The following is a 12,111-nucleotide window of genomic DNA, read 5'->3' as shown; positions in this document are numbered from 1 at the left end:
GACTGTTGGACTCGGCGATTTCCATTATTTCATCGATTATTTTCGGCACATAGCCTTCCAGAACCTGGTAAAGCTTTGACAGCTAAATTACATCTATTCTCCACCTGGTCTTCCTAAAGGAATGGAGGTCTTCCTCTTTCTTTGCTCTCCCGACGGGTGCTGTGTCGAATACTCTCACAGCTGGAGTGTTTTCATTCATTCGGACGACACGACCTAGCCAGCGTCGCGCCTGTCTATTAATTCGCCGAACTATGTCATATATCTCGTACAGCTCTTCCTTCCAACGACTACGGTATTCACCATTGCCAATGGGCAAAGGGCCATAAATCTTCCGCAGAACCTTTCAGTACTAATATCCATACATATTTAATTTCTCTGCAGAGCTATTGTGTGGCAACAGCTATGTGGTGCCTCTGATACGGACAAAAAACAGTATGCTGACTACATTAAGGCTACCTCGGCCTGCGAGAAAGTCATTCGACGTGATATTGCCCGCACTTATCCGGAGGTGGATTTCTTCAAAGAGAAGGATGGTCCTGGTCAGGAGGCGCTCTTCAATGTGATTAAAGCATATTCGTTGCACGATCGTGAAGTGGGCTACTGTCAGGGTTCCGGTTTCATTGTGGGATTGCTGTTGATGCAGGTGTGTAGAAAAAGAGTAATGAGGTTTTGGCATAAACACAACTTAGATGTTATATAATATATTTAAGATATATAATATTTAATTATAACCTTGTTTTTGTGTAGATGCCCGAGGAGGAAGCTTTCGCTGTGCTCGTACAAATCATGCAACAGCACCGCATGCGCGACATGTTCAAACCATCCATGTCGGAATTGGGTCTGTGCATGTATCAACTTGAGAGTTTGGTGCAGGAGCAGATACCCGAGATGCACATACACTTTCAACAGCAGGTAAGCACGAAGAAATAACCGATTACTTTGATATACAGTTATGCATTTCGTAAATATCTCAATCTATAATTTTTTCTTCTTTTCATATCTCTTTCGATCTTTCTACAGGGTTTCCAAACAACCATGTACGCTTCCAGCTGGTTCCTTACACTTTACACCACTACACTCAATCTAAATCTAAGTTGCCGCATAATGGATGTATTCCTTAGCGAAGGCATGGAGTTTATATTCAAAGTGGCGCTGGCGTTACTTCTGCTGGGCAAGGAGACGCTATTGTGCTTGGACATGGAGGCGATGTTGAAGGTTAGTATTAGTAATATTACATGTTTAGGGTAGAATATCGGTGAAGAAAATTTCACCGAAACGCTTGGAGATGAACTACTGGATCAAAGAAACCCAAAATGTTGACTTTTTACCTAAACACAGTATATTTTCATTTTGATATTATTCCTTTTGACCCACAGCGCTTAATTCAAAACTGTTTGCTCTGCTTTATCTTGTAGTTCTTCCAAAAGGAGCTGCCCGGTCGCGTCGAAGCCGATCCTGAAGCATTTTTCAATTTAGCTTACTCCATTAAAATCAACACGAAACGCATGAAGAAAATGGAAAAGGAGTATCAAGACTTGAAGAAGAAGGAGCAAGAGGAAATGGTAGAATTGCGTCGTTTACGACGTGAGAATCGTTTGTTGAAACAGCGTAATGATTTATTAGAGGCTGAAAGTGCCGAATTGGCCGATCGTCTGGTGCGCGGGCAGGTCTCACGCGCCGAAGAGGAGGAAACTAGGTATGTGGCTGAGTATGGAAATTTATTTTAATGTTTACAACGCATTTGTTATTAATTTTACGCATCGAATTACTTTTCAGTTATGCAATTCAAACAGAACTGATGCAACTGCGTCGCTCATATCTCGAAGTGTCACATCAGTTGGAAAATGCCAACGAGGAAGTGCGTGGCTTAAGTTTACGTTTACAGGAAAATGTAAGTTTTGCCACTTTATTAATGATTCAATTTATCATATATATTGTGCCTAATCATGCAACATGTTGCTAATCAAACTGAAATTGTCAATTAAAAAGTATTTCTTATATTATTTTTTTTTCTTATTGCGGTTTTTTGGTGTTTAACAAAAATTGAAATTTACACTCTCTTTCGAACAAATAAAACACTCACTGAAATATCAACAAAAAAAAATTATAAAAAAAAATAAACTCAACAAAACTCACACATAAATTCTTGCCTCCTCTAAACAGAATGTATCCATCGATAGTGTAAGTAATGCGCAGCCGCCGGTGAAGGAAATAAAGGTTAATGTTTTTTCTATCCCTCTTGCTTGCTAACATCAAATTTATAGCATGTCTCTTCTAGTAATAATTACAAAAAATTAACAATTATTTTCTTTTAGAACTAACATAAGTTGTTATAATGTCTATTAACTTTTAACACAGGTTTAAATTTTTTTTTTTTTAATTTAAGATATATGTTTCAGCAGAAGGAAGATAAGTTAAATATTAACTTCTATTATATTTTTTACCCTATATAAGGCATATTTAGTTTGCCACGAAATTTATAACGTCCAAAAGGAAATATGTTAGACCCTATAAACTATTTAACGGATTTTTCAATAAGAGCGCTACAAAAGTTTTTTTTTTTTATAAAAAAAACGGTTTGGGATATCAAAGAATGAAGTTCATCAATCGTCGCTGGTTTGTTGGAATAGACAGACCATTGACTTGACTTAACCCCACAGGAGATAGTCTAACGGCGTCAAATCGTACCGAGGCGACTAATTGACTGAGCCATTTCGTGAAATAACACGTTCATCAAACTTGGTTTTTAATAAATTGATTGCGACATTCGCTGTGTAGCTTGTGGCGCCGTCTGGTTGAAACCACATATTATGTAAGTCCATAAATATTCGGTTATCATTGTACTGGTACCGATTTTCATTTACAGTAACGTGCCAGTCTTGATCATCACGGAAGAAGTACGGCCCCATGGCGCCGCCCGCCTATAAACCGTACCAAACCGACATTTTTTCGGAATGCAATGGTGACTCATGAGTAAATTTTGCTTATTGACGAAGCCATTTTTTTGATAAAAATTCTGCTCGTTTTCAAATTGTTACTCAACCCAATTCACGAACATACGATGATTCTGTTGGTCAAGCGGCTTCAGTTCTTGTAAGGATGCAGGCCAAGATCTTTTCGTAAAATTCGCCACAACGACTTCACAGAGATGCCCAACGATTGAGAACGACGTGTGAGAGACTGATTTGGGTCTTCTCAATTGATGCGCTAGCGGCAGCAATATTCTCGATACTACGGGCACTTCTTTGTCTCACTGTCATTGTAACATTTTGTACTGTGCCTGTGGATTAAAATTTTTTCCACTAGACGCTCAATTATTGATCTGACAGTACCATAACAGTCATAAATTGGACGTAGCGCTCTTAAAGTTGAGGCCACTGACTCCGAATTTTGGTAGTAAATTTTAGTAATTTCGACTCGTTGTTGGATCGTATATCTTTCCATGATGAAATGGCAAGCCTTACTGAATGGAAATGTCAAAAGAGCGGCAAAAATATGGCGTCGTTTGCTGTCCCTATCGGTCTACTTTTGTAGCGTCCATATTGGAAAACCCAGTTTTGTATATACATGTTCTGCCTGATGAGCTGTGTAGACTAGTCCCTCAGTTTTTAAGTTAACGTTCTGAAATTTTCCACACATCCTTTTCGCCATAAGAAGTTATCCATTTGTCGGAGCATGTCTGATATCGAACCACTAGAATATATATAGCTGCCTAACAAACTGTGAGCGATGAAAGTCATGTCCTTGTAGGAAAAATCTTTTATTTGTCAAAAAAACGATAGCTTCGAAGCAAACCGATGTATTTACTTGTTATAATTATTTTTGCTATTCACCTTTTTTATTTAATCAGAACAAAATCTCAAAAATTTCTTTAAAGAAATTTTTTTTTCTATACTTACTTGTAGTATATGTTATTTATGTTGAGCTTTTGAATTTCAATTAAAACATTTTTTTAACCAATTCATTACCTTTAAATTTCATAATCCAAAAGTAAAAAATAGTCATTATGCCATATCATTACAGCGAACAAATCATATTATGGTCTCAAAAATGGCATCAAATCTCATTTTTAGAAGTTACAATGTTATAAATTTAATTCTAATCCTAACACTTGCATGCGTAGCTAGTACTGTAATGAAGTTTTTCATACAAAAACTAATGCATGTTTATTTATCCAACATTTGATTAAGCACATTTTTGTAATGCAAGCATTTTGCTTCTCTTCTTCCTCCCTTTTAACAAAAAATCATAGAACAATTCACGTCAATCATCCATCGACGAGTTGTGTATGAAGGAAGAGGCGCTTAAGCAACGCGATGAGATGGTATCATGCCTGCTCGAAGAGTTAGTCAAAGTGCGTCAAAGTTTGGCCGAGAGTGAAGATCAAATACGCAATCTCAAGTCGAAAATCGAGGAACTCGAAGAGGACAAAAAGACACTACGTGAAACTACGCCTGACAATTCGGTTGCACATTTGCAAGACGAACTGATTGCCAGTAAATTGCGTGAAGCCGAGGCTAGTCTCTCACTGAAGGATCTCAAACAACGCGTGCAAGAGCTGAGCACACAGTGGCAACGCCAATTGCAGGAAAACCGCAACGATCACAGCCAACAGCCTGTTGATTCGACACCAAAGAAATTGCTTACGAATTTCTTCGATACCTCCAAGTCGAATGAGCATACGCAACGCTTGGAGGAAGAGTTGATGACAACACGCATACGTGAAATGGAAACGCTCACAGAGCTGAAGGAGTTGCGCTTGAAGGTTGGCTTACACGCACAATTGTTATTAATTTGCAGGCATTTCTTTAATTCATTTACTCATCTTTATATTTTTTTAGGTTATGGAACTCGAAACACAAGTGCAAGTATCAACAAATCAGCTGCGTCGTCAGGATGAGGAGAATAAAAAATTGCGCGAACAACTTGAACAAGCTGTAAGTCGCGAGAAAGAAATGGCCAACAAAGCGCGTGAGCAACAACACAGGTATTTTTTTTATTTTTAACCATTTTATATAATATCATCATCTTAACGATTATTTAAATGTTACACAGATATTCCGATTTGGAGTCTCGCATGAAGGATGAATTGATGAATGTGAAGATTAAATTTACTGAACAAAGTCAAACTGTTGCTGAACTGAAGCAAGAAATATCGCGGTTGGAAACAAAGGTACTTAAAATTTTGTTTATCTTTATTCCCAGAGCAGGGTAATTAAGTTTGTCACACCCAGAAGAAACGTTTGAGACCCTAAAAAGTATATGCATATATTTAACGATCGGGATGACAAGCCCTGACGAGTGAGCTATGTCCGTCTGTGGTGTTTTTTTTTGTAGCGGTTATGTAGTTCCCGCTTAAGTGGTAAGGTTCAGGTTGATTGTCATCGAAATCATCAAACAGTAGGCCCAGGGAATATGCTGTTTCGGCAGGGTTAGGTCATAGGAAGAGGAGTGGTAGAAAAGAGGGGCATACAAAGAGGTGTTAAGAGTCATGCGACGACTCCTTACATGCGTCCAGCATCCATATAATTGGTATATCGTGGGCGTTTCTGAATAAGTAGGATTTTAACCTACTACAGTATCCAGAACGAAGTTGTGCAAGGGTGGCTCTAGATTTTCTTTATTCTTTGCCAATGTGCTGTCGGCTAGTGACTTGATGATTTTGTTGCACCTCTGAACTTTGACAGTTATCGCGGTGGTATGAGGAGTGAAGGAGCATAGGGTGTCGAATGTTATGGAGGAGAGTGGAAATTTCCTTGCAGAGAAGGAGCGAGAAAGAACGGAGAGATAGCTCTTTACTTTCGAACACACGCGATCGACTCCATTGCTTGACGTCAATATCGTACAATAATCTGTGTATGAGGTGATGAAAATTCGCTCTGGTGGTTAAGGGAGTTTCGAAGTATAGACAGTAACGAGGAGAGGACACCATCCTGCGGAACTGCTCAAGTGTATTCACTACTGGGGAGGGTAGTGTTATCAGTTGATAATTTTTTGGCTGGATGGTTTTCCAGGTTTCAGTAGTGCGACTACTTTCCACATATCGGGTATTAGAAGTGTGGTCAGCGACAGGTTGAAGACCCGTCCGTTTGTTCCTTCTGGGTGTTGTTGTTGTAGCGGCAGGAAACATTTCTGAAGTAATTTCGACGAATCGGGTGTTAGAAGAATGGTCAGCGCCCGGTTAAAGACCTTGGTTACCTACGTCCGTCTGTCCAATAATAATCCTGGTTCAGTTCGGTGACGCAGACCCGACTGTTGTGGCAACGGCCTCTGGATGTTAGAACTTGTGTCGAAAACTTAATATTCCCTGTTGAGGGTATTAATATTTGAATTTTACTATGTAATATATACTCTATTCACCACTAATTACATTCTAGTAATTTATGAACGTATTTAACTAAAATAATTTTTTTTACAGAATTCGGAAATCTTAGCAGAAGGGGAGCTGCGTTCCAATTTGGATGAATCAGACAAGGTGCGTGATCTGCAGGATCGTCTGGCTGATCTCAAAGCAGAGGTAAGTTGCTATTCTTATCAATTGGAAGCAAACAAAGCAGTAAATATTTTTTCTTAATTAATTTTTTGTTTATTAACAAAAAAATCTGCTGTAAATATTCAAAATTGTTGAAAAGTTCATCAAACATTAATATCATTTACATAATTGGCGCGCGCTCATAACTACGCACAGAGTGACGAAGCAGACAAAATAAATATTAAAGAATGGTTACATACATACAACATTTTCTGTGCTAAAAAAATGTCTAGAAATAATCCCTGTAGGTTCTAATAATCTACTAAAAGTGCGATTTATCGTTTGTGAGCTGTGAGGATTTTCGTTATTGTTTTCGAAAGTAAATATTTTTCTTTTGTTTTTTGTTTTTGTGTTTTTTTTTTATTATTCGAATTAACACTCATGTGTTTGGAAGGGAAAAGCATCTAAAATGTCTATGCCTATGCTGTCTGGCTTTGTGCGCCCATTTATAGAGAGAACAATTGCCTGTAACACTCATACACACACATACTTGCATAATTGGAATTTTTGCTATCGAGCAGTCAAAGCGCTGCTCATAAGAACATTTTGCCACACACACAATTATACATTATATGCGTACAAACGCCCATGTGTATGTATTAGGGTGAGCCAAAAGAATTAATATTTTTAGTTTTTCATTTTTAATAGCTTAAATTGGGTTGAAAAAATCCCCTGAATTAGATTTTTTGGAAAATTGACTGCCGTAAAGGACCAAAAATCTTCCGCAAAACCTTTCTCTCGAAAACTCGTAACGTCGACTCATCAAATAATTTTGTCATTGTCCATGCCTCTGCACCATATACGTATGTATCAGAACGGGTATAATGACTGACTTATAGAGTTTGGTTTTTGTTCGTCGAGAGAGGACTTTACTTCTAATTTGCCCACTGAAGTAACGCTTGTTGGCAAGAGTTATTTAGCGTTGGACTTCGTGGCTGACGTTGTTGGTGTTGATGCTGGTTCCAAGATAGACGAAATTATCTCCAACTTGAAAATTAAGACTGTCAACAGTGACGTGGAAGCCAAGTCGCGGATGCGACGACTGTTTGTTTGACGACAGGAGATATTTCGTCTTGCCCTTCTTCATTATCAAACCCATTTGCTTCGGTTTTTTGTCCAACCTGGAGAAAGTAGACTTAACAGCGCGGTTGTTACGACCAATAATATCGATGTCATCGGGGTAAGCCAGCCAGCTGTACACTCTAATAGAAGATTGTACCTACTCTATTCAGATCGAATCATTTTCACAAGCTTTAGATTGAAGAAGTTGCACGATAGGGAGTCGCCTAGTCTGAAACTTCGCTTGGCATTGAACGACTCGGAGAGGTCCTTCCCGATCCTGATAGAGCTTTTGGTCTTGCTCAACGTCATTTTGCACAACCGTATTAGTTTTGCGGGGATACCAAATTCAGATATCGGGGCATGAAGGCAGCTAATTTTCGTGCCGTCAAAAGCGGTTTTGAAATCGACTAAGGGGTGATGTGTGTTCCTAGAATTGATGTATGGTGAATATCTGGTCAGATGTTGATTTTCCAGGCCTGAAGCTACACTGATAAGGTCCAATCTGTTTGTTGACAGTGGACTTTAATATTTCACACAATACGCTCGATAGAACCTTTTATGCGATATTGAGGAAGCTTATTCCTCGGAAGTTGGCGCAGATTGTGGGGTCTCCCTTTTTGTAGATTAGGCAGAACACACTTAAATTCCAATCATCGGCCATGCTTTCGTCCGCCCATATTCTATAAAAAAGCTGATGCATGCTCCTTCGCCGCCGTATTCGAATAGCTCTGCAATCCATCAGGCCCCCACAGCTTTGTTGTTCTTCAGACGGGTAATTGCTTTTCGAACTTCTTCATGGTAATGGAACGTCTGCTCCAGTGTTATCGATTTTGGTTTACCAACTCCAGGTGTTAAGCTTTCACTGCCATTCATCAGGTTGGAGAAGTGTTGCCTCTATAAGTTTAGTGTGCTCTGGGCAAATACGTCTCGATTCCTTCTTCAATTCATGGTATCTATCCCATCCCGTATGTTTTGTGGTCGATTGTAATGTTGTTGTGGTTTTGGTTGCAGATGTACATATGTAAGGAGCTTGAAATGCCCTCCCACAGTTCCCTTATACCGATTTGCTAACGAGTGCTCTCAGAGAGTAGGAGTGAAAGTCGAGCAGAAAATCGTTCGGCTGTCTGTTGTGATTGCAGCTTCTCGCTGTTGAACCTTCCTTGTGTTGGTTGAAGTGCATTTTTTGCTGCACAGAAGCGGGTGCGTATATTGACTCCAACAAGATAGTGGTCCGAGTTAATGACGAGACTACGGAACATACGCACGTCTAAAACACTGGAGACGTGTCTTCCGTTCATCACAGCATGACCGATCTATTTGGTGGCTGTTCGATCCGGAGATAATCCTCCTATGATTGTTTTTTTTCGGCTCACCCTAATATGTACATTGGGGTGTTTTTTTTTAACCATTCACTTTTTTCAATCCCATCATGAAATTTCCTTGGAAATACCCTAAAAAAAATTCCCTGAAAAATTTAGCCCTTAATATTAACATTAAGGACTGGACCAAGGCATGTAAAAATTTTTGATTGAAAATACAGGACAATCGTGAATTTATATCTTTAAATTTCAATAGCTCAGTGGCACTTTATGGCATCGCTTTGACTTTAGACGCATATTCCTCAGAATTGAACACTCTACAAAAATGCTCATTGCGACAAAGGCTCTAAACCTGACTTTTCCAAGAAATTCACATTTTTTTGTATATATCTCGTAAATGACAAGAGCTATAGAAAAAATGTACATGACAAACTTGTAGGAAATTTTAGTTGCTTCCCGAGATATTCGGCTTTTTAAGTAAGGCTGTATGGAATTTTCATAGATCTTTTATTACGTACCATCTATGAAAATTCTATAAAGCCTTACTTAAAAAGCCGAATATCTCGGGAAGCATTAATGATAGCGGTTTTGACCTCGGATCTTTTTTGTAGCAAATAAAATTTCCTACAAGTTTGTAAAAAAAACACCCTAATCTACATACATATGTACGCTTTCAGTTGTTCAGTTTCATTCAGTTTACTTAAAAAGCTTTGCGTTCATACTTGCATACAAACATACATACTTACATATATATATGCAAATTAATCCAAAAAATACATTTTTTGACATGTTCTTCCGCTACCTCGTATGTATGTATGCGCTATTTTGTTGTTATTCCATTATATATTACAGGAAATTCTTGATGAACCCTCTTTTATATAAAACAAAATAATATATTTTGTTTATGGAATAAATGTTTTTCATAATAATTCTTTGTTGCTTTTGTTTCGGTTAATTTTCTTTTTGATTTCTCTACATACAAACTTAAATTGAATAACTCACATTTCAATATCAATTATTCACTGTATATGTATTTTTTAGTATCCCACGCCAATAACAAGCCCCGATACTGAACCATGGAAGTGGATAAGCTTAATAAACAAAGAATGAAAATATTAATGAAAAATCAGGTCATTACTAACCAACCAACCAATCAATTTACATAATTCAAATATTTACTGATTTTACGAAAATGTACTCTCATGTGTACAATACAACTGTAGAGAACTAATCATTAAGCGCATTAGAAATCAACAACAAAAAACATCATGTCTCGCAAAAATAATCGAAAAACAAAAACAATCTGAAAAATTATACTCTGGTAGTACAAATTTAATCACATAACTACATACATATATTCCGTTGCATGCCGTTTCTTTAATTAATTTGCTAAAATAATAGCATTTGCATGACTTGAAAAATATTTTGTATTGGCAACTCAGTATACATTTAAGTATTGGAACTAAGGTTTATAGAATGCATGATTTTTTTGATGAAAATAATATTTGGCATACTACTGTGCGCAAAAAATAGTAAGACTTTGTTCATAATTTTAAAATTCTTAATTTATTCTTTAAAATTTATGTCGTCCCCCTCAAAGTAATTTTCCTTGGTCCCAATAAACTTGTGTCAATTTTTTTTCCAATTTTTAAAACAGTTGTTAATGTCAATTTCCGGAATAGCCTTCAATGTACGAAGCGGTTAACATTTCATGTCTTCAATTGACTCAAAACGGTTTCGTTTTCTCAAAATGGCGATCGTTTGAGGTTGCTGAATATCCAGAAATCACGCGGAAGCAAATCAGGCGCACACGGTGGTTGCGACACGATATTGATTGAAAATTTGCCGAAAACTCACGAAGAGTCAATGCAGTATGAGACGGTGCATTATCGTGGCGCAAAAAACAAGAGTTGTCGACCCATAATTCCGGTCTTCTTTTACGAATAGCTCCGCTCAAATGACGCATAACACCCAATAGTTTTCCTTGTTGACAGTTTAGCTGATGTGAAGGAATTCGGAGTGCACTACACTTCGTTAATCGAAGAAAACTGCCAATATAACCTTGATATTTGACCTACTTTGACGTGGCTTTTTCGGTTTCGGGTCACCTTTTCCCACGATTAATTGATCTTTGTTTCCGGGTCGTAAGCATAAATCTAAGACTCATTGCAAGTAGTAATACGTTTCATGACATCCAGATGGTCGGAAAGCACAGTTTCACAGACGTTAACGCAACCCTGTTTTTCGAAAAAATTAAGTGATTTGGAACAAATCGTGTTTTCACTTTTCTTAAGCCCAAATGATTTTTCAAAATGGTTTTCATTGATCCTTAAGATATTCGATAAGATCTCTGACTGTTAATTTTCGATTCTCAAGCACCAATTCCATTATTTTATTGACGGTTTGATGGCCTTCCATCACGTGGACGTGGTTCATCGTCAACGCGAATAATTTATACCAATCAAAAACACTTGTTCGCGACAAACATTTATCACCGAAGGCCCTTTCCAACATTTTGAGCTTTCGGCACCAGAAGTTTGATTCCGTACACACTTCTTCGTTGAATAATTTCACTTATCGTAAAAGATCGCTGAATACGCTTTATGTACTTCAGAAAGATAAATGTAGATTAAACACTATTTTGATGTGACATTTGCCATAGATGTCACTGACAGTTATACCAACCTAAGAAAAACATATTTCGACGAATGGGTTTTTCGAGCAAAATTTATATTAAAAAGACTTTCTATTTTTTGCCCACAGTTGTTCTTATAATTTATATTTTTTATTTACTAATCCTGTCCTTAAAAGAGTTTCAAGTTTACTCCAATATTTAATTAATATCTCAACATGTGACGTACATATGTACTTAAATATATATTAATCGATTTAAATTATAATTTTCATTTTCTTCAAACGAGTATTCCTCTTTGATGTTCCCATAACCGACAAATTACCGATATGGCCGACTTGGCGTCAAAAGGTCGATTGTAGTTATGTGCAGCGGCGGATCCATGGGGTGGAACTGCGGAGAGTTCTCCCCCAAGGGTTAAATTTTATACGTTATTTCCATCATAAGTGACACTCCGCGAAGAAAGGGACTTGGCATTGCAAGTACAAAATTATATATTACTCTCCCGCCCCCCTCAAAATTCTACTCTGAATCCGCCCTGCTTATGTGTCATACATACTGCGAAA

The 12,111-nt window shown here is 37.7% G+C and overlaps 1 protein-coding gene across 7 annotated transcripts in view; it reads left to right on the top strand.

Annotated features, from left to right (window-relative positions):
• LOC120773853 (ecotropic viral integration site 5 ortholog) overlaps positions 1–12,111 on the top strand; it is a 79,089-nt gene that overhangs the window by 64,536 nt on the left and 2,442 nt on the right. For 3 of the 7 annotated variants that reach the window (XM_040102993.1, XM_040102991.1, XM_040102992.1), the window contains 10 exons: positions 382–643; positions 748–912; positions 1,021–1,215; positions 1,416–1,696; positions 1,777–1,891; positions 2,164–2,217; positions 4,253–4,765; positions 4,842–4,987; positions 5,056–5,173; positions 6,419–6,517. In XM_040102993.1, the coding sequence (XP_039958927.1) occupies positions 382–643; positions 748–912; positions 1,021–1,215; positions 1,416–1,696; positions 1,777–1,891; positions 2,164–2,217; positions 4,253–4,765; positions 4,842–4,987; positions 5,056–5,173; positions 6,419–6,517 (1,948 nt within the window). Of the gene's footprint in view, positions 1–381; positions 644–747; positions 913–1,020; positions 1,216–1,415; positions 1,697–1,776; positions 1,892–2,163; positions 2,218–4,252; positions 4,766–4,841; positions 4,988–5,055; positions 5,174–6,418; positions 6,518–9,954; positions 10,059–12,111 lie in introns of those variants that run through there. The other 4 variants (XM_040102995.1, XM_040102994.1, XM_040102996.1 and 1 more) reach the window with 3 other exon arrangements.

This window comes from Bactrocera tryoni, chromosome 4 (genome assembly GCF_016617805.1).
Source record: "Bactrocera tryoni isolate S06 chromosome 4, CSIRO_BtryS06_freeze2, whole genome shotgun sequence".
Classification (NCBI taxonomy): domain Eukaryota; kingdom Metazoa; phylum Arthropoda; class Insecta; order Diptera; family Tephritidae; genus Bactrocera; species Bactrocera tryoni.
This window is presented reverse-complemented; position numbering and strand designations above follow the sequence as displayed.